We start from the raw sequence: 21,868 nt of genomic DNA, 5'->3' as shown, positions 1-21,868 counted from the left end.
CTATAAACCAAATCATTACAACACAATGCAGCAAACTTTGGCAGCATTCGACTTTTCTCTCTCCAATTAGTTTAAATCCAGGAACATACAAACAAATACGTATGAATACAGATAAATCCAGAAAAATACAAAAAAATATAGTGTAAGGATGCAGATTATAAATTTTGACCCGAAGGTACATAAAAATTAATGCAAGGCACAAAAATTAAAAGGTGCATTAAAATCAAGGCATGCTTTAAATTTTAAAGCATGTTATAAAATTCATAAAAACTATAAAAACAATTAATTCACTTACTTTTGACAAACTTACTTCTGACATACTTTACTTTTGATTATTTTTAAATAAATATCATTCAAAGCAAATCTCTTTTATTACTATTACTATTTTACTAAACATCAACAACAAGTCGAGTCCCTTGAAGCCAAATATCTTCATTGTATCACTGTTAAAGCTCATATCAAGCTACTATTACCTTTATATCAAGACTGATCTACTTTAAAACAAGATCTGGTGGTCACTCCTATCAAGAAAATACTCAAATATAACTTTACTTCATATTCAAAACTACTTTAAACCCTTTATAAATACACAAGGCCTAAATAGAAAACAAGCTATTACATTTGGTGGTCACTACGAGGGGAAAAATCAAGCAAATTTATTAATCAAACGTTTATTATCAACCAACACTTACTACACAAACAAAAAGAAGAAACATATATATCAACAATACTTACAACATCAAGACTATACAATGGCCTCATTACAATCAGGACAAACCGTGTTGGCTACTGTCAATAATCAAAGCGCCATTCAAGGCTTCAGACCCCGTCTTATTGAATTCTACGGATATGAAGGCGAAGATTTTAGACATTTTCAAGAAACCCTTGATTCTTACTTGGCAATTACAAATACCCATAGCGATGCCCGGAAATTGATCGTTCTCAAATCCCAGTTGCGTCGTGCTGCCAAGGTTTATTTCGAAAGAACAATTCTTAAAGAACAGCCTGATATCGGATACGAGCAAGCAATAGAAAAATTAAAAAAACATTATATTACTCCTGAGCTCATACAAACTTATGAACTGGAGTTCAATGAAATGTTCCAAGGTGAGCAGGAACATCCGCAAATCTTCCTTGCACGTCTTAGGGAAGCAGCAGATCTAGCAGACATAGATAGCGAAGAAGTTATTGAAAGTAGATTTCGTGCGGGGCTCCTCAGAGAAATAAAACAATTTTGTATTCAATGCAGTTCTCGCACATTCAAAGACTGGACAGTTCATGCAGAAGGTTGGTGGAATGCCAACAGACCAAGAAAAATTGCCATAGTGGACAACCCTTTCCTTCCCAGAAATGTTAATAATGCGTTAATATACAATGACGACAATACATACTATAATCATGCTTCGATCTATAAACATAATATAGATCTTATTGATACCGATGAACGCATGCTTCAATATATTCCTGTTGGTAATGCGCGTATGAACGAAAGGATGGATAAATCAAACGTTGCTCATAACATTATCACTGGTCCTAACCAGTTGACAACTATGGATGTCGTCAATGATATCAATCACTCTCCTTCATACAAGCATCAAACCAATAGACATAAAGAAAGTACTAGCGTTCATAAGGTTGATCAACAAGACATTGTAACTCTCATTCAAGAAACAATTAGAAATGAACTCAACAAACAACAACAATCATATTATCCACAGTCAAATAGGAATAACCAACGCAACTACCGTAACAATTATTATAATCGTAGGGAAGAGCCTTCAAATTACAGACGTTATCCTCCTAGAGATGACACAAATAATCAAGCCCAAAACTCAAAAAACTAATGGGGTCGATTGCTTTTGACAATCAAAAGAATGGTCAATCGAACACCCATCAATATACTAAACCCATTAACAAGCCAACTTCACAACACCATCTTAATGCCTTAATCACTGAAGGAGAATATGATCCATATAACCATGAATTGTGCGCTGCTGTTAGACCTGACAGACCTCCAGAAGTGATTTCATCAAGGGTAGCACCTTATAGTAAAGGGAAAGCCTCATCAAAAAGAAAAGAACCTGAAAAGCCCACAGTTACGAAAAGAGTAACCACTCGAAGACATATGGAAGAAATAAATCAACCACCTATACAAAAAATCACCACAGATCAAAACATGGACATGGATACTGAATTACCGATAGAAATTAAAGACAATCAACCTACAAAGAAAAAAATAATTAAACGAAGAAAACCTGAAATATTGTATGATATAGCTGCCGACGTGTTGGATAAACCAGCAAATATCACCGTCCGAGATCTAATAACAACCGTGCCGTCATTAAGAAGACAACTTACCACGGTATGCAGACCCAATCAACAAAAAAGAACAATAAGTCCCGATAAAACTACAATTGCAGTAATTGAAGATAATGAAGACTACAGTACAACCGCTGTATATTCTAAAGTGAGCATAGGATCGAAAAGAATTAGGGCGTTAGTAGACTGTGGTGCAGCAAAGACCTGTATGTCAAAAGCTCTCGCAGATGCTTTAAATTTAGAAATAGATGCTTCATCGGAAAGTGTGTTCACGTTAGGAAATGGGACTAAACAGCCAGCATTGGGAATAATCTATGATGTACCAATTCAAGTAAAGGAAAATATGATCATTCCATGTACAGTAGAAGTACTTCCTAGCTGTCCTAGTCATTTTATCATTGGAAATAATTGGCTTAATCGCTCTAAAGCAAGAATTGATTTTAATACTTCATCATTGAAAGTAACATATAAGAACAAGAATGCAGAATTGGAAATATCATTTTTACGTAAAAATGAGAAACTACCACAAGTCTCTAGTTACAAACAAACTTACAAGAATCCAGTCAGCACTACAAACTCACATCTTGTAAAACAAGTGCATTTTGAAGATGAAACTATAGAAAATTCTTCTGAAGAAGGTTCTGAAAATGAAACAGAAGAAGAAAGTTCAAGTTTAAATGAGTCAGAAGATGAAGAAAATGATGAAAAATCGTTACTAGTATTAGAGAATGATGGCCAAGAGGAAATGGTTATTAACCATTTAAAAGATATCTGTTATATTACAGCAGGAAGAAATGGACTGTATATTTCAGCAAATTCATCAAAAAAGCTGGTAATAGATAAAGCAAAAACCCAAAACAAAAATATCAAATATATCTTTGAAATCACAAATGCAAAATTGAAATATGTATATGGATGTTTTGATTCATCTTCAAATTTAATAATGAACAGAAAGACAATAGAAATACATCTTTATAATCGTACACGAGAACATATACTCCTTTGCCCCTTTGAAGAAATTGGAATATTGGAGGAAATAGATTTACAAGAAGAAACAAACGTTAAAGCTTATGATGTCTTATCAAATCCAGAATTATTCGTGATGGATTTAGAAGAATCCCCCAGTATAAATAAAAAAGAAAAGGAGCCTTTGGAATCAGAATTATACACCAAATTAGAAGTTGGAAACCTGGATAAAGCTGTTGAGAAGAAATTAAGAATATTACTGAAAAAGTATTATAGCATATTTGACTGGAATAATGATACGATCGGAAACACATCAATAATTACACATAAAATCATTATTGAACAAGACACTCAACCTATTAGCCATCGACCATATCGATTGAGCCCAATTGAAGCTAAATACTTAGAACAAGAAATTGACAAATATTGTAAACTCGGTGTGATATCACCTTCAAATAGTCCTTGGGCGGCCCCGGTTATCTTAGTAAAGAAAAAGAATGGAGAATACCGGATGGTTATCGATTATAGAAAGCTTAATGCTGTTACCAAAAAAGACTCGTATCCTTTGCCTAGAATAGACGATCTCTTAGATACATTGGGAAAAGCGTCAATATTTTCAGCCTTAGACATGCGAGCAGGTTTTCACCAGGTGCCTTTGGAAGAAGAAAGCAAAGAACTTACTGCTTTTACGACGAAATATGGTGTATACCATTACAATACTTTACCAATGGGACTGGTCAATTCACCAGCCACGTTCCAAAGACTTATTGACTTATGTTTTCGGCCATTAATTAACAAATGTTTGGTCGCATATATAGATGACCTTAACATATATTCAAGAAATAACGATGACCATTTACAACATCTGAAACAAGTTTTTAATTGCATCAAGATAGCAAATCTGAAGTTAAATCCTGAAAAGTGTTTCTTTTTTAAGAATCATCTCAAATTCCTTGGATACATCATTACAAAAGAAGGAATCCAAACCGATCCCAGCAAAATACAGAAAATAATAGATTATCCTATTCCTCAAACTGTGACTCAAATACGAGGATTTCTTGGGTTAGCCTCTTATTACAGAAGATTTATAAAGAATTTTGCGGCAATAGCACGACCGCTACATGACCAAACCAAGACATTGAAGAAAATACCATGGACTGATAAGACAACACAATCCTTTTTAACACTCAAAGGATTACTTACAACAGCACCAGTATTATCTAGGCCAGATTTCAGTAAGCCATTTATCTTGGTAACGGATGCATCGAAATTAGGCTTAGGTTGTATTCTCACACAGTTGGATGCAGATGGAAAAGAACATCCAGTTATCTATGCCAGTCGAAGCCTGAAATCCAGCGAAGTAAATTATGCTGCAACCAAATTAGAATGTTTGGCTGTAGTATGGGCAGTAAAAATGTTTAGACCATATTTGCTTGGAGAGAAGTTTACCATTATGACCGATCACTCTGCATTAACTGGACTTCTAAAAGCCAAAAATCCCACTGGAATATTAGCACGTTGGATAGCCATCTTATCAGAATATGAATACGAGATAAAGTATAGGCCTGGTCGCGTCAATGAAAGTGCTGATTTCTTATCACGTCTTGGATATTAAACATATCTATAACAATATTACTCATTAAATTTTAACTGAACTACATGGAGGAAGGGAGGGGGTAGTTGACCAATAATAATAAATAAAAAAAAAAAAAAAAAAACAAACAAACAAACAAATATACTATAAATATACAAATTTATACAATCCAACTTGAAAACAACAATGAATTCCGATAAAATCAAATATTTGAAGATATACCTGCAAGAACAAAATCTGCCCAGTGGCATAGAAACAAAGATGCAAAAATACATTAAACAAAACGCAAAAAGATATACCATTTATAATGGTATATTATATAGATATAATACGGAAAATGGTATAATACGAAAAGTTTTATCAAAACAAGAAGCTGAAGAGATGTTATATGCATACCATCAACATCCTTTGGGAGGACACTTGGCATATAATAACACATTACACAAGATTGCATCCAGGTATTACTGGGAAAACATGGCTCAAGACATTTTAAATTATGTACAGAAATGTCATCGATGTCAAGTCTATGGAAAAAAGCGATTGAATGAAGAGTTATATCCAGTTCCAGTATCACCCAAACCCTTTGATCGAATAGCAATAGACGTAAAGCATGTGCAAGCTTCTCGAGCAGGACACAGATATATCGTTGCAGCCATAGATTACCTGACCAAGTATGTAGAGGCAAAACCACTTAGATTACAAACTGCCTCAGAGATAGCCATATTTCTATATGAAGAAGTTATTAGTAGACATGGCTGTCCTACTCTTATAGTCACAGATAATGGAAAACCTTTTGTAAGCGGATTAGTGCGTGCTGTTTGTCATAACTTTTCCATTATACATAAGACGACTACTCCTTACAATCCACAAAGTAATGGGCTAATAGAAAGATTTAACAGAACACTTGGTCAAATACTTCAAAAGAGATCCACAGAAGAAAAAGAAGACTGGCATCTGTATTTACCTGCTGCATTATTTGCATATAGATCTATCAAACAAGCTACAACAAAACAAAGCCCATTCTTCTTAATGTATGGGTATGAACCGAAAACACCATTTGATAACAATCATAGAATTATCGGCTTTAAAACACCAAGCTTTGATGCCACTTTGATGCATAGAACAATTCACCAAATAAGGAACCTGAATTTGGTGCGCGAACAAGCATCACAATCTATCAAACAGACACAAGTGGCCCAAAAGAAAGCTATCGAAAATAAGATTCTTGAAGAAAAGAAGGAACTTAAACCCCCATTCAGGTTAGGTGACATCGTATTATTATACAAGGATTATATGGCTACGTCGTGGTCAGGAAAGCTTCAAGACAAATGGGAAGGACCCTTTATCATACATAGTATTCTAGGAAAGGGGACCTATCATATTAAAAGCTTCAAATCAGATGACAATAGAATCAGAAGAGTTCATGGAAATAGGCTTAAAATATATGCAATCCCAAAAGTGCAGTGGTCTACAGATAATGCAAGACGCGTTCCTAATCCCATAGAATTAGATCAAGACGAATGTTTCTAATAAATAACAACAAAAAAAAAAAAAACTATATAATATACCAAGAAAAATCAAAAAAATAATAATTTAACAATAATACAAACCATCGAAATACCTCAAAAACAAAGTTGTGGCAATGAATTCAGAAAACAAAACCATCTTCGTCGATTTAACTGATGAAAAAGAAGATGTCTTGCCTGTACAAATGGACATAACCATTCAAATGCACTTCCGGGATATGTATCAATCCTTTGGAAAGGAGCTTACAAGGGAGGCTCTTAATACATACTTCTCTACTCAAGAAAAAGAACAAGGCAATCCCTATAAGATACGGTATGCCACTGAAGAGAGCGATACTGATCGCCAAGGATATATTGATTGGATAATGCAAAGATTTCAAAAAATGGACGAAGAAATAGATCTCAAATCTTCTTCTCCCATGTCTGTAAAAACTCAAAACATGGCTGACTTCTGGGATGACTTATTAGAACAATGCCGTAACCAATACGAATTCAATCAAGAATTTGCAAACCATTATCAGGATCAGTTCATGAAAAACTTCAAAAGGTATGAAGAGCTATTGCGAGAGGAAATCGAGATAAACAAGCAAAAGAGAACCATAATCAGAATATTTGCTCATAATGTTGCCGAATGGGCACATCTCAAGTTTACCAGACCAACAAATGAAAAGAAAAGTCAACATATGTATGTTACTACGAAAAACAATCAACTCAGATCAATTCTACCAAACCATATTATAAGCCGCTCAATGATGAGAAAACTCAGGGAACAAGACTCTTGGTGTAAGAATGAAAAAATGTTCGAGGACGAACATCATATCGGTGGGGGCTTCTGTAAGGATGCAGATTATAAATTTTGACCCGAAGGTACATAAAAATTAATGCAAGGCACAAAAATTAAAAGGTGCATTAAAATCAAGGCATGCTTTAAATTTTAAAGCATGTTATAAAATTCATAAAAACTATAAAAACAATTAATTCACTTACTTTTGACAAACTTACTTCTGACATACTTTACTTTTGATTATTTTTAAATAAATATCATTCAAAGCAAATCTCTTTTATTACTATTACTATTTTACTAAACATCAACAACAAGTCGAGTCCCTTGAAGCCAAATATCTTCATTGTATCACTGTTAAAGCTCATATCAAGCTACTATTACCTTTATATCAAGACTGATCTACTTTAAAACAAGATCTGGTGGTCACTCCTATCAAGAAAATACTCAAATATAACTTTACTTCATATTCAAAACTACTTTAAACCCTTTATAAATACACAAGGCCTAAATAGAAAACAAGCTATTACAATAGAATATCCATAAAATCATCAAAAACAGCATATAATCAGAAAAACCAAAAACATATAAATAACTTCAATATTTCTTATACTTTTTACTTACTTTTGTTTCTACATAACCTTGTTTCTACTTACTTCATATTACTTTTTGATTATTTCAAATAAATATCATTCAAAGTAAATCTCTTTTATTTTTCTTTTATTTTACTTAACATCAAGAACAAGAAGTCCCTTGAAGCATATACACTTCATTGTAATCCCTATTATATTATCTTTTTATTTTACTTTACTCAAAACAGTTTGATCTACTTAACAAGATCTGGTGGTCATTTATTACAAGCGAACTTATATTCAATCTATTACTCTTTTTGGAATCAAATCCTATCTAAACCTTTGATCTTATATCAAGACTTATTCAGTACAAGCCTATTTATACTACAAAAACCTTACACAATCCAATCATCACAATAACGACCACCTTACACTATACAACAACCGCCTCTTATGTTGTGACGCAGTTGGTGTAAATTTTGCTGAAGAAAGGACTCAGTCGAAGGAGGGACCTCAGTCCCTAAAGATAAACAAAAAAATTCAAAAATAGAAAAGCACAAGAAAATAATTGTTGTAGAACAGTAACTGATTGTAGTTGACATTAATAAATATAAGTCTTAATACAAGATCATAATTAAAATAAAATAAAATACAAGTTTATTTAAATAAGATCATACAATCAATTCCAATTAAACATGTTCTTTTAGAATATGTATTGTATTCATGAGAGTTCTTTGATAAGAAGACGTATCAACTAAAATAACCAAATCCAACCTAATGTCAGGAATATTGCTAATCTTTCACATAATTGAAATAACGCGTAAAATAACGTTATTCAAATCATTGAGGAATTCCCAGAGTAAAAGATAATCTATGACAGACATACAAAAGAACAAATGAAAAGTTTTCATAATCATAATTATAGATAACACTTGCTAAAGTACCTGAATATTAGAAGAACGATAACAATAGAAGATATCAAGCCACTCACTCAATAAGATATAAATACCTGCCTTCAATTAGAATAATTTTTACTTTAACTTAAACTGAAATAAAGATCAGTCTCAAAAAGTACCCAAACTGTTTCTTGATCTTTGTTTTTACCTTTTCCTTTATTATTTAAACCATTATACAACAATAATAATCATATAAATATCCCCTCTTATAATTTCATTTAACTAGACTGAACTTCACTTTTAAAAATGTTTTGCCAAATATGAAATAGAAGACAAAAACTACAAAAAGACGATAGTTGTGAAACTAAAGATTATACAGTGGGTGGAAAAATGGTTCCAATGTTTTCAACTTGCAACTTTAAAGCTTTATATCTTTTGAACTACAAACAGTAGCGGCTCACAAAAACATGAATTTTGTAGCGCCTTTCAAGCTAATATTAGTGCAAAAAACTTTTGCTTGTAATGTTACATAATCGGGAAAAAATTAAGATTAAATACAAAAACCGACATTGGAACCATTTTTCCACTACAACTGTAGATAAGCTTATTTGTTAATTGGTGGAGCTTTCACTGGAGTTTTTTGGCTAATTATGAGTCATACTGTTCCGACTATCGCCGAAAAAGCCTACAAGACTTATAAAAGTAATTTATCCGCGGTCAAATATTTTTTTTCCTTTTCTTTCTCCACATATCGAAGCTCTAGGGTATCACTACACATATGGTTCGCGCTCTCTCTAAAAACAAGCAAGAAAGCATCAGATCGTTGATTTTACAGAACAAGCCATACTCAGTGATGATGGAACGTATTCCAAACTTAAAAAAATCTACCTTAAGCAGATATGCCGACAAGTTTTCGTCTGGTAGAGTAACAGCAAACCCTGGTAGAAAGGCTGTTCTAAGCGTTACTACCAAGTCTTATATACGTAAGCAGATTATTAATGGTACCCTCAAGACTGCAAAGGCTGTTCATAAGTATCTAGTATGTACTGGCCACACTATTAGTTACTCAGGCACCATTAACATTATGAAAAGCACGAACTTCCATGCTAAGATAAAGATAAAAAAGCCTTTATTGACTAAGGTTCAGAAGGCAAGACGACTAGCATGGGCGGGAGAGCATAAAAGCTGGCCAAGCGACGACTGGAGACGCATGGTATTCAGTGACGAAACAAAAGTTAATGTTTATGGCTCAGATGGTTGCAAGTACTATTGGAGTCGACCAGATGATAAACTTCAACCCCATCATCTCGACTTAACAGTTAAAGGAGGGGGCGGTAGCATTATGGTATGGGGTTGTATTACCTATGACGGACCTGGTTATGCATGCTGGATTAGTGAAGGCACAATGAAGGCTTCTGATTACGTCGGAATACTTGGTACAACCCTTATGGACAGCCTTGAGTACTATGGTTACCATCCTCAAGACATCTATTTTCAGCAGGATAGCGATCCTAAACATACGTCTAAGCTAGCTAAGCAATGGTTCAAGGACAACAACTTCAAGTGTGATCATACCTTCTGTAATAGACGAAGATAAAAAGAAATAAAAAAGCACCAAAACGATAATTACTTTGAGATACTTTTTATTCTTGATTATATCCAAGTTAAAGTTGTCCTTTTTTCAATCAGGATTTAGGTGGGATATTTATATTCTTTTGAATGATAATTCATGGGGACGATTGAGTTAAATCAATTGGTTCTTTCTTGATGTTTCATTCTGGATTGGGGCATTGTCATCATATCTTGTTCCATGGAATCTTATCTTGTATAATTATATTATAAATCGTTGTTCTAAGCTACTAGTGTTGCATTTATAAATAGTCATCCATGGAATCGTTGTTTAAGACGGCACTTGTATTTTGTTCCTGAATGGTTATTGGGTTTGAGTAAACTCGGTTACTAAATACAGTGGGTCAAAAAACTGCACCAACGCAACTCAGTTTTTCGGAAATACCAGTATAGCTCCGTCAGTTTAAAAGTAAGCATTACGAAACTTGGAACAAAAGGAGTTAATACTGTTACTATTTATTGACAAAAGTTTCAAGGTCAGATGCGGAGTATTGATCTAAGGAGCACTCAGCAAAAAGAGGAGGTCGGTTGGTGCAGTTTTTTGACTTTTAAAATGAAAAGGTATTTGATATCATATGTCCGGACTGAGACAATTCCGACGGATTTAATCTAATTGTTTTTATTCCTAGTCACACTGGGGATCTTAAAATAAATTTTTTTGCAATTATTTTCTTTTTTTTTCTTTCCTACTTTACCCAAACTCATCCTACATCGTCAGTATCCATCCATCATTAGAAATGCCCAAAAAGCTTCCATCCGATATTCAAACAGTATCAAAGCATTATTAGAGAACGGCGTTGATCCTGCAGTCATTGGGAAACGAGTTGGAGTGCATAGAAATACCGTCAATAGGTATGCAAATAAGTGGATACATGATAGAATACGTAAAAGAGGAGGTAGACCGAGCATTGTGGCAGAGTCAACACGTCCATACATCAAGAGACAAGTGCTCACAGGTTGTTTGAAGGCTGCCAAGGATGTGCAAATGAAGTTGGAGGAGCTTGGACACCTTATTTCGTATCAATCGGCAATTAATGTCTTACATTCAGTTGAAATTTATGCTGAGATCAAAAAGAAGAAGCCATTATTGACTGAAAAGCACAAGAAGGCTCGATTAGCATGGGCTAAAAAGCATCAATATTGGACAGTACATGATTGGCGACGTGTCATCTTTTCTGATGAGACGAAAGTCAACATTTGGGGCTCTGATGGTTGCAAGTATTATTGGAAAAAAAAATGTGATCATTTACAGCCTCACTATATCGACGTTACTGTGAAGCATGGAAGCGGTGTTCTCATGTTATGGGGCTGTATAACCAGCGAAGGACCTGGATACGCATGTCAGATCTATAATGGTACCATGAATTCGGAGTTATACCAAGAAATCCTTGGTACAAGTCTAAAAGACACTATGGAGAACTGTGGTCTGAACTGGGAAACGTCGGTATTTCAGCACGATAATGATCCCAAACATCGATCAAAGTCCACAACACAATGGATGAAGGATAGTGGCATGCTTTACATTGACGATTGGCCATCGCAAAGTCCAGATCTTAATCCTATTGAACATATATGGCATCACTTGAAGTTAAAGCTGAGCATGTATGATAATAGGGTGACCAGCATCCATGAACTGTGGCAAAGAGTCGAAAATGAATGGAATTCGTTTACTAAGGAACAATGCATCAAATATATAGACAGTATGCCCTACTGAATACAAGCAGTCTTAGCAGAAAAGGGTGGATCCACTAAATATTTTAAAAGTCAAAAAACTGCACCAACCGACCTCCTCTTTTTGCTGAGTGCTCCTTAGATCAATACTCCGCATCTGACCTTGAAACTTTTGTCAATAAATAGTAACAGTATTAACTCCTTTTGTTCCAAGTTTCGTAATGCTTACTTTTAAACTGACGGAGCTATACTGGTATTTCCGAAAAACTGAGTTGCGTTGGTGCAGTTTTTTGACCCACTGTAAGTACAGAAAGACTGAAACCTAATAATGGAGACAACAGGAGCTATTAAGGCACCAATCGGATTATCGATAGGATTATTTCTGTTTAGAATAGGGGGGTTGTTTAGGATAGGGGGTTTTAGGTAAAAGTAGTATAACAACAAAGATAAAGAAATACTGTTAGAACTTGGTATCTCTTTATTAAGTTAAGATAACTAAGATTGAATATATTAAATTCTACATGTAAAAAGTGAGAGTATTTATAGACATGATACGGATAAAGAATTAGGACAGATTTATGATCAATTCGACAGAATAGATGATTACTATTTCTAATTGTTAGTTTAGCCTGTTCCTAGCTTGTATTGTCAATTATGCTATTGGGATGGTTTCAGATAACTCTGGATGTAGGACTATTTAGGAGACGGTACGGATGAATATAAAATCCTCTAGTTCCGTGATTGGATACTATGGCTAATAATAATATCTCAGTTAGGATAAATGTTTGCGTGACTTAATGATGATCCGGTAAGTAATTGTCATTCCTTATTCAACATGCTCATATCATCAATAAACTATATTACAACCACGCCATACATTTGACTGTGTGAAGTTAATATGAATAAAGCCTAATATAAAAATCTAATCAAAGTCTTTTATTGATCTGTGCTGAGAATAATGTTATAAATGATTCCAAGTTATGTCAACATACTATTCAGGATCATATCCGATTCCTTTTACTAACATAAAGTGACTATAATCTTATGTATCCTTAACAATTTCTCAATCATTCGTTTAGATCAATAAAGTTACTATGCAAGAAAAACAATATTCTATTCTGACATACATAGTCTCAATGCAACTTAATACATTGGATCATAAAAGAGATTATGCAAAGACTCATTACTATAACAAGTTGGTATTATATATGCAAGACATTCATTACTCTTTATGATATAATTCATCGTCAGATCTTTATGATTCAACTATGCTAGTGTTGGAGATGTTTGGTTTATAGCATAATTTATTATTTTATTATGTCTACCTATAACACCGCTTAGATTAGTCAGGGTCAATGGACTTTTTAGAATAATTTTTTTTTCTTTCCTTTTGTGCTATTCTGCGTTTTTTATTTGTTGACCCTGGACTCTGACTCGGAATAGATAATCATCAATGTGATTGGATACCTATGTTGCGTGATTTTTTATAGGAAGAATATACGTACCCCTTTGCATTTTGTATTTTTTCTGTATTTTACTTATTTTCGTCTATGTCCGTCTCAAGCTCTGTTATATCCTTATCACGTCGTGGTGGCCATACTTCTGGCCAGTTGTCTGCTCCTGATGGGTCTCGTACTCCCTCGGATGATGACAGAGTGAGCGAAGCAAGAATCATTGTGTCAGAAGAAACTACATGACGTAAGTGATATAAAAGGAAAGTAGAGCATGTTTACTAATGGAATTGCAGTCACCTAAGGGAATCCATTGGTGCGTTCTACGGGGAAAAGCGCATTTGCAATTTTAATGGATGCACGAATGAGATGGTCCCTAGGTACAGACGTAGCAAATTTCAGTTCTACTATCGTTGTCGCACTCCTTCATTAGTTGGGCTTCATAATGATCGACAAGAATCCATTACGAAGGGGTCTATATTTTCTAATAAGAAGTCGGACATCAGTAAGGTGTGCATAGTTCTTTCGGAGTATTTTCATAAAGCATCAATTGCTACTATCATCAACACAGTTCGCATTAGTGGTCCTACTGCTAGTCAGCTTGCTATTGACTGGCAGATGCTTATGCACAACAATTTTATCAGGTATTTTGGTGATTTCAAACTCGGTGACAACGAACTCTATGATTATATTCAAATTGACGAGTCCAAATTTGGCAAACGTAAATACAAGCGTGGATCACGTAGAGATGAGGTTTGAGTTTTTAGAATGGTAGAAACACGTCATACTGAAATCCATGATAGCCAAGAAGATCGACATGAGCCATTCCAGTTCGAGCACAACTATCATTCTGATGCTTCTTCAAGCGAGAATAATACAGATGACGAGGACTGCATGCCTCCTACTCCCTCGGCAGCAGTGATCACTGGAATGATTGATCCCGCGGCGCCGATAATGGATGCAATGACCGATTTAGCTGGTCGCTCTAGTTTGGAAACACCTACTAATAGAGAACACAGAAGGTCTCGTAGAGTTCATCGTGCATAGCCAATGCAGTTTTATTCATTTAATAAAGTTTAATTACTGTTACAGACTTTAATAAAGCTTATTGCATCTACTTCTATAAATTTCTTATCCGCAACTGCTGGACCAATTCTGAAATCTTGGTCACCCAATTCCATTTCTCTAAGCAGTAGACTAGGCAAATTCAATGACCAATAGAACCTGATGCGCTGACTGAAATCTTACCAAATTTGTCATCAAAGATGTACATGCGGAGTTTCATGCAGATCGGAGCTTAATTGAGACCAACGATCTCCGGGACCTATCTTTTGCTTTAGCCTTCATTTTCTAACTGGCGTGGTACTAAAAAAACTTGACTGTATATCTGTCACTAGTTTATAGTGTAATTTTAACGTTTTTCTCGTTATGGCCTTAAGAGTTTAGAAGTAAATTTGACTTTTCTTTAGAGTATAAAAGAATTTGAGATAAAGATTTGTGTTTGAATGGGTAAATTTGGTTTGCTTGTAGTAAGTGACCATCAGATCTTGTGTTGTAGATCAAACAGTAAAAAGTAATAAAGAGTTTTCTTGATAAGAGAATATAAAAGTGATACGATGAAGATAATTTGACTTCAAAGGACTTGACTTGCTTGAGTTATAAAATAAAGAGTTTTGATAAAGAGGAACTCGATGTTTATTTGAATAAAAGATATTTTTTGTTGTATCCACACAACTAATAAAGTGAACATTCATGGATAAACTTGGATACTACAGAATTATAGTCTAACCAGATCTCTATTAATAAACGTGAGAATTCTGCAATAGCCAATCTTGTCCTGTTGTCCTACCAGCGTTCTAAAAGACTATATCGGAACCTGATTACAACAACGGCAGTTCAATCCTATTCTATAATTATCGTTAGATCAATAGTTTAATTACTTCATTGTCCCTTGATTCGTCAAGTAGACAGCGGCTATTGATTATCCACTATCCTTCCTTATTTTCCATATTATTCTTGTAACCGATTAATTGAAATAGCGGTAAAGACCCAGACATTCAAAAAGTATAAATACCCTCAATATTTTTTATTAATAAAGTCATATACAGTGGGTGGAAAAATGGTTCCAATGTTTTCAACTTGCAACTTTAAAGCTTTATATCTTTTGAACTACAAACAGTAGCGGCTCACAAAAACATGCATTTTGTAGCGCCTTTCAAGCTAATATTAGTGCAAAAAACTTTTGCTTGTACTGTTACACAATCGGGAAAATCTTAAGACTAAATACAAAACCCGACATTGGAACCATTTTTCCACTATGTGGATTATTTTATTAATATCTTGTATGACCGCCCTTCGCAGCAATTACAGCTCTACAACGATCAGGCATACTATCTATGTATCTCCTACAGTCTTCTGCTGTAAAAATAGACCATTATTTTTCAACACGATTCCATAATTCATGCACGCATTTTGCCTTAGTATCATAGGCACTTAACTTGAGCTTAAGGTGGTGCCAGATGTGCTCTATTGGGTTTAGATCTGGACTTTGTGAAGACCAGTTGAAGGTGTTATAGGTAGACATAATAAAATAATAAATTATGCTATAAACCAAACATCTCCAACACTAGCATAGTTGAATCATAAAGATCTGACGATGAATTATATCATAAAGAGTAATGAATGTCTTGCATATATAATACCAACTTGTTATAGTAATGAGTCTTTGCATAATCTCTTTTATGATCCAATGTATTAAGTTGCATTGAGACTATGTATGTCAGAATAGAATATTGTTTTTCTTGCATAGTAACTTTATTGATCTAAACGAATGATTGAGAAATTGTTAAGGATACATAAGATTATAGTCACTTTATGTTAGTAAAAGGAATCGGATATGATCCTGAATAGTATGTTGACATAACTTGGAATCATTTATAACATTATTCTCAGCACAGATCAATAAAAGACTTTGATTAGATTTTTATATTAGGCTTTATTCATATTAACTTCACACAGTCAAATGTATGGCGTGGTTGTAATATAGTTTATTGATGATATGAGCATGTTGAATAAGGAATGACAATTACTTACCGGATCATCATTAAGTCACGCAAACATTTATCCTAACTGAGATATTATTATTAGCCATAGTATCCAATCACGGAACTAGAGGATTTTATATTCATCCGTACCGTCTCCTAAATAGTCCTACATCCAGAGTTATCTGAAACCATCCCAATAGCATAATTGACAATACAAGCTAGGAACAGGCTAAACTAACAATTAGAAATAGTAATCATCTATTCTGTCGAATTGATCATAAATCTGTCCTAATTCTTTATCCGTATCATGTCTATAAATACTCTCACTTTTTACATGTAGAATTTAATATATTCAATCTTAGTTATCTTAACTTAATAAAGAGATACCAAGTTCTAACAGTATTTCTTTATCTTTGTTGTTATACTACTTTTACCTAAAACCCCCTATCCTAAACAACCCCCCTATTCTAAACAGAAATAATCCTATCGATAATCCGATTGGTGCCTTAATAGCTCCTGTTGTCTCCATTATTAGGTTTCAGTCTTTCTGTACTTATTTAGTAACCGAGTTTACTCAAACCCAATAACCATTCAGGAACAAAATACAAGTGCCGTCTTAAACAACGATTCCATGGATGACTATTTATAAATGCAACACTAGTAGCTTAGAACAACGATTTATAATATAATTATACAAGATAAGATTCCATGGAACAAGATATGATGACAATGCCCCAATCCAGAATGAAACATCAAGAAAGAACCAATTGATTTAACTCAATCGTCCCCATGAATTATCATTCAAAAGAATATAAATATCCCACCTAAATCCTGATTGAAAAAAGGACAACTTTAACTTGGATATAATCAAGAATAAAAAGTATCTCAAAGTAATTATCGTTTTGGTGCTTTTTTATTTCTTTTTATCTTCGTTTATTACAAGCGGTAGACTAGGCAAATACAATGGCCAATATAACCTGATGCGCTGACTGAAATCTTACCAAATTTGGCATCAAAGATGATACTGGATACAAAGATGTACATGCGGAGTTTCATGCAGATCGGAGCTTAATTGAGGCCAACGATCTCCGGGACCTATCTTTTGCCCTTGCCAATGAACTTTTGCGTAACAACCTATTTGAAAACGGAGTATCAACTCTTTTGCTTGAAAACCAAAAGCAACATAAAATTATAAAAACCAAAAACATATACAGTGCGTTGCAAAACCCGGACACAAAAATTAAAAAACCATGAAAACCCCTATAAATCGTCGTCTAGTCGAGCTTTTAATTCGAAATTTCGCATAGATATAGTGTAACGTATATAGTACTTATGATCCAAATTTGGAGCGGAGAAATTAATGTATGACTGAGTTATGGTCTTATAAGCTATTATCTTCGAAATTTATGTTTTTTTGGATAAAGTTTTTTTATTTAATATTTGATACTTCCACCTTGTTAAGGATACATAAGATTATAGTCACTTTATTTTAGTAAAAGGAATCTCATATGATCCTAAATAATATGTTGACATAACTTTGGAATCATTTATAACATTATTCCCAGCACAGATCAATAAAAGACTTTGATTAGATTTTTATATTAGGCTTTTATTCATATTACTTTCACACAGTCAAATGTATGGCGTGGTGTAATATAGTTTATTGATGATATGAGCATGTTGAATAAGGGATTGACAATTACTTACCGGATCATCATTAAGTCACGCAAACATTTATCCTAACTGAGATATTATTATTAGCCATAGTATCCAATCACGGAACTAGAGGATTTTATATTCATCCGTACCGTCTCCTAAATAGTCCTACATCCAGAGTTATCTGAAACCATCCCAATAGCATAATTGACAATACAAGCTAGGAACAGGCTAAACTAACAATTAGAAATAGTAATCATCTATTCTGTCGAATTGATCATAAATCTGTCCTAATTCTTTATCCGTATCATGTCTATAAATACTCTCACTTTTTACATGTAGAATTTATCATATTCAATCTTAGTTATCTTAACTTAATAAAGAGATACCAAGTTCTAACAGTATTTCTTTATCTTTGTTGTTATACTACTTTTACCTAAAACCCCCTATCCTAAACACACCTCCAGCTTTGATTACTGCCTTAATACGTTTGGGCATACTTCTGTAGTATGGTTCTACATCATCTGGTGTAAAATAATCCCATTCTTTGCATACCCTTTGCCATAGTTCATCAGCGTTGGCAGCACGGTTGTCATAACTATGCAGCTTGTGCTTCTAGTGCCTCCATAGATGCTCTATAGGGTTGAGGTCAGGGCTTTGTGCTGGCCAGTCCTGCAGTAATTGTATCCCTTTTCGCTTCATCCATCTCTTGGTATGCTTGGAGGTATGCTTAGGGTCATTGTCATGTTGGAAAATGACGTCCTTATGTTTCCAGTCATAGTAATCGAGCGTATCTTTGTATGTGGTTCCCAATATATTGGTATAGGTTTGCGAGTTCATATTACCATCAAAGATTTGACAAGCATAGCCAACCCCTTTTGCTGTCATGCAACCCCACATCATCAGGGATCCACCTCCGTACTTTACTGTCTGCTTTATATGGTGTGGTCTGCTTACTGCTCCATCTTCTTTCCAAGTGTAAGGGTTGCTGTCTGGCTCAAATATGTTTATTTTTGTTTCGTCAGAAAAGATAACCTTCTTCCAGTCATCAACAGTCCAGTTTTGATGCTTCTTGCACCACTTAAGGCGGTTCTTTTGATGTTGGTCACTCAAAAATGGCTTGCTTTTCTTGAGTACAGCTTTAAAGCCAAGTTCGTTCATCAACCTTTTTGCTTGCCATTTGCTCACCGAACATCCAATTGACTTCAAATAAGAACATACATCAGAAATAGACTTTAAGGCACCAGATCGGAGCTTTAAACGAAGTGCATTGGTGCGGAGATTCTGAGTATATTTTGGCCTTCCGCCCTTAGGTCGGATATAGACCGGTTTTAAGGTAGCCTTTAAGCGACATACAGTACGATCAGAGACCCCAGTTTTTGCAGCAATAGTTGTTGTGGCTTCGATGCTATGTAGACAAAGGTTGACGCTGTCAAGCATACTAGAGCTAATTCTGCGAGGCATTTTAAAAAATTGAGAGTGGGAAAAGTTACGTAGTGAGAAATATCTTTAAAATGTAAGAAACTTTAGTGAATCAATATACACCTTACAGACTGAGACTAGGGCTACAAGATGATGTAACGTTCATTTCACAACGTGTAATCCCTGTGATGTAATGATGAATAAAAGATGAATAACCACTTTGACGTAAATGTACTGCATTAGTCTATGGCAAATCATGCTATACATGACTAGTGTATGACATCAACTCAGGCCACAGCTTAGCATAAAATAAATTTTTCTATCTAACGGTAGTTAAATTACGTCAATACTGCTAATATTCGTCGATCTATCCCATGTAAAGAGTTTTGTGTCCGGGTTTTGCAACGCACTGTACTGCTGGGTATTTTGTTGTTCTGGTAAGTATTTCGTAATTGTTTTCGATTTAGGGTGTAGAACTATGTCTTCGTATGTCATCCAATCCATTCCAAGGATTACTTCTTCATTTTGATGTTCCACGATAAAAAGGAAGGCTTTTGTCGATATGTTATTGACCTTGAATTCCAAAATTGCCTTCTTTGTCGTAAGTTGTATAGCGTTTTTTCCATATTCAATTTTTCTTGGTTGTGTATTGAACTAGTATAGTCCAAGCCGTTTTGCTGTCGATTGTCGAATAGAACTGAGAGTTGATCCCGTATCGATTAAGTATTGTAAATTGTCGTCGTTCCTCGTTGTTATGTTGATTGAGAATCTTAAGGCGTTGGTAGGAACTGGTGTCGTTTGTTGATTCTGTTGCATTAGATGATCAAAAATGCTAATCATTTCGTCGTCGTTGTCGTTGCGGATTGTTTGTTGATTCGTTTTATTTCCGCGTCGTCGTCGAGGTAGTTTACAATCTTTTGAGGTATGTCCTACTTTGTTACAGTTGAAACATTTGCGTGATTCTCCTTGTTGGTGTCGTTTATCATTGTTATAATTGCCGTGATGTCTTTGTTGTTTCTTAATTCCGTTGTTCTGTCGTTGAAAGTTTTGCTGTTCGTTATTCGTATTCGTGTTGTGAGATCTGCTTGAGCTGGAGCCGTAAGTTGCTGTCGTCGTGTTGCTAGTTGGCGTGTATACAGCATTGAGTGATCCGTTGTTTGATTTCCCCATCGATTTGAGGAGAGCTTGTTCTACTTCGGTAGCAATGTTGATTAATTCCATCAGGTTACTAGGTCCTCCGTAAATGATTGCTTTTAGCAACTCAGGGTGAATCCTATCCTTGAAGTAGTCTAATTGAACATCAGCAGAAAAGATTTGAGCACGTTGGAGCAGGTCGGTATTCACTGGTCCATAAACTCTCATTGATTTGTTTCCTTGTCGTGATTCCTTCAATTCTGTCAAAACTGCGATTGCAGGGTTCGCACCCCAACCATGTTGTCGTAGAAATTGTTGTTTAAGCGTGATCCAATCTCTTTTGTCAGCATTAGTCAATCCAATATACCAGTGAAGAGCAGCTCCATCTAATACTGCCGCCAGTTCTTCAGCCATCTCTTTTTGAGAGAACCCTAGGTACTCGCATAAAACTTCGTATCGTTGCAGCCATTGTTGTGCAACTTCTGGGTTTCCACTAGTGAACTGAGGGATTTTCGTTCGTTTGCGTCGTTCACTATATACAGTAGCGAACAAAACTGGTGCACAAAACTTTTTTTCAGCTATAAGCTACCATTACTTGCTCATTATAGCTGCAATATCCATGATACTATATCAGGTGGAGGGCATGCTAAATGTTGCAAATTGTGCAAAGTTTAATCATTGCATTTCCAAAAATGAGGGAGAACCATGCCTTTTATTTATAAGAATAGGTATTTTTAAAAAAACCATAGAAGTAATTAAAACCTAAATGATGTATCCATCATTCATAACTCGATATGAAAACAGTATTAATAAGCTACATGTAAAATATATCCAATAGATAGGCTACAGGTTAATTCGGATAATCTTCATCAAGGATAAGATGCTGCGTAATTGCACGGTTAAACTATGAGAAACATTTTTAGATATATATGTATGATTTTTTTCTTTAAATGTATTAATATATAAAAAATTTATAAAAATATAAGCATGCTGATATAAATATGCATTCTATACAATATAGACTAATTGTAATTTAGATAATTTTATAATTGCGTAAATATAAAACATTGTAAATAAAGCATATACAATTTTAATATATATTTATAATAAACGTATATAATGTATAATACATAAATATAAAAAACATAAATGATAAATATCAGAATAAGTTCATAATAATAACATTAAGAACAAAATGTTTCTCTAT

General features: G+C 34.4%; 10 protein-coding genes across 10 annotated transcripts; 7 read left to right on the top strand and 3 right to left on the bottom strand.

Moving 5' to 3' along the window:
* Nucleotides 1–752: 752 nt before the first annotated feature.
* RO3G_16425 (uncharacterized protein) lies at nucleotides 753–1,844 on the top strand (the record flags this gene model as incomplete). Its single annotated transcript, XM_067671009.1, has 1 exon — nucleotides 753–1,844. The coding sequence occupies one exon, from the start codon at nucleotides 753–755 to the stop codon at nucleotides 1,842–1,844; it is 1,092 nt and encodes a 363-aa protein (XP_067527110.1).
* Nucleotides 1,845–2,125: 281 nt separating this feature from the next.
* Nucleotides 2,126–4,900, top strand: RO3G_16424 (uncharacterized protein; the record flags this gene model as incomplete). The annotated part of the gene is made up of 4 exons (XM_067671008.1): nucleotides 2,126–2,444; nucleotides 2,505–3,552; nucleotides 3,649–3,986; nucleotides 4,302–4,900. 4 exons carry the CDS (start codon nucleotides 2,126–2,128, stop codon nucleotides 4,898–4,900), a joined length of 2,304 nt encoding a protein of 767 aa, XP_067527109.1.
* A 453-nt stretch (nucleotides 4,901–5,353) lies between these two features.
* On the top strand, nucleotides 5,354–6,409 carry RO3G_16423 (uncharacterized protein; the record flags this gene model as incomplete). The annotated part of the gene is made up of 1 exon (XM_067671007.1): nucleotides 5,354–6,409. One exon carries the CDS (start codon nucleotides 5,354–5,356, stop codon nucleotides 6,407–6,409), a length of 1,056 nt encoding a protein of 351 aa, XP_067527108.1.
* Nucleotides 6,410–6,788: 379 nt separating this feature from the next.
* RO3G_16422 (uncharacterized protein) lies at nucleotides 6,789–7,265 on the top strand (the record flags this gene model as incomplete). Its single annotated transcript, XM_067671006.1, has 2 exons — nucleotides 6,789–6,952; nucleotides 7,148–7,265. 2 exons carry the CDS (start codon nucleotides 6,789–6,791, stop codon nucleotides 7,263–7,265), a joined length of 282 nt encoding a protein of 93 aa, XP_067527107.1.
* A 2,167-nt stretch (nucleotides 7,266–9,432) lies between these two features.
* RO3G_16421 (uncharacterized protein) lies at nucleotides 9,433–10,251 on the top strand (the record flags this gene model as incomplete). Its single annotated transcript, XM_067671005.1, has 1 exon — nucleotides 9,433–10,251. The coding sequence occupies one exon, from the start codon at nucleotides 9,433–9,435 to the stop codon at nucleotides 10,249–10,251; it is 819 nt and encodes a 272-aa protein (XP_067527106.1).
* A 1,017-nt stretch (nucleotides 10,252–11,268) lies between these two features.
* Nucleotides 11,269–11,997, top strand: RO3G_16420 (uncharacterized protein; the record flags this gene model as incomplete). The annotated part of the gene is made up of 1 exon (XM_067671004.1): nucleotides 11,269–11,997. The coding sequence occupies one exon, from the start codon at nucleotides 11,269–11,271 to the stop codon at nucleotides 11,995–11,997; it is 729 nt and encodes a 242-aa protein (XP_067527105.1).
* A 1,507-nt stretch (nucleotides 11,998–13,504) lies between these two features.
* RO3G_16419 (uncharacterized protein) lies at nucleotides 13,505–13,651 on the top strand (the record flags this gene model as incomplete). Its single annotated transcript, XM_067671003.1, has 1 exon — nucleotides 13,505–13,651. One exon carries the CDS (start codon nucleotides 13,505–13,507, stop codon nucleotides 13,649–13,651), a length of 147 nt encoding a protein of 48 aa, XP_067527104.1.
* A 5,069-nt stretch (nucleotides 13,652–18,720) lies between these two features.
* Nucleotides 18,721–19,569, bottom strand: RO3G_16418 (uncharacterized protein; the record flags this gene model as incomplete). The annotated part of the gene is made up of 1 exon (XM_067671002.1): nucleotides 18,721–19,569. The coding sequence occupies one exon, from the start codon at nucleotides 19,567–19,569 to the stop codon at nucleotides 18,721–18,723; it is 849 nt and encodes a 282-aa protein (XP_067527103.1).
* Nucleotides 19,570–20,181: 612 nt separating this feature from the next.
* RO3G_16417 (uncharacterized protein) lies at nucleotides 20,182–21,075 on the bottom strand (the record flags this gene model as incomplete). The annotated part of the gene is made up of 1 exon (XM_067671001.1): nucleotides 20,182–21,075. One exon carries the CDS (start codon nucleotides 21,073–21,075, stop codon nucleotides 20,182–20,184), a length of 894 nt encoding a protein of 297 aa, XP_067527102.1.
* A 436-nt stretch (nucleotides 21,076–21,511) lies between these two features.
* On the bottom strand, nucleotides 21,512–21,729 carry RO3G_16416 (uncharacterized protein; the record flags this gene model as incomplete). The annotated part of the gene is made up of 2 exons (XM_067671000.1): nucleotides 21,512–21,565; nucleotides 21,676–21,729. 2 exons carry the CDS (start codon nucleotides 21,727–21,729, stop codon nucleotides 21,512–21,514), a joined length of 108 nt encoding a protein of 35 aa, XP_067527101.1.
* Between the last annotated feature and the right edge of the window lie 139 nt (nucleotides 21,730–21,868).

Source organism: Rhizopus delemar, genomic scaffold (assembly GCF_000149305.1).
Source record: "Rhizopus delemar RA 99-880 supercont3.20 genomic scaffold, whole genome shotgun sequence".
NCBI classification, from domain to species: Eukaryota; Fungi; Mucoromycota; class Mucoromycetes; order Mucorales; family Rhizopodaceae; genus Rhizopus; species Rhizopus delemar.
The sequence above is the reverse complement of the archived record's forward strand: the minus strand, read 5'-3'. Positions and strand labels throughout refer to the sequence as shown.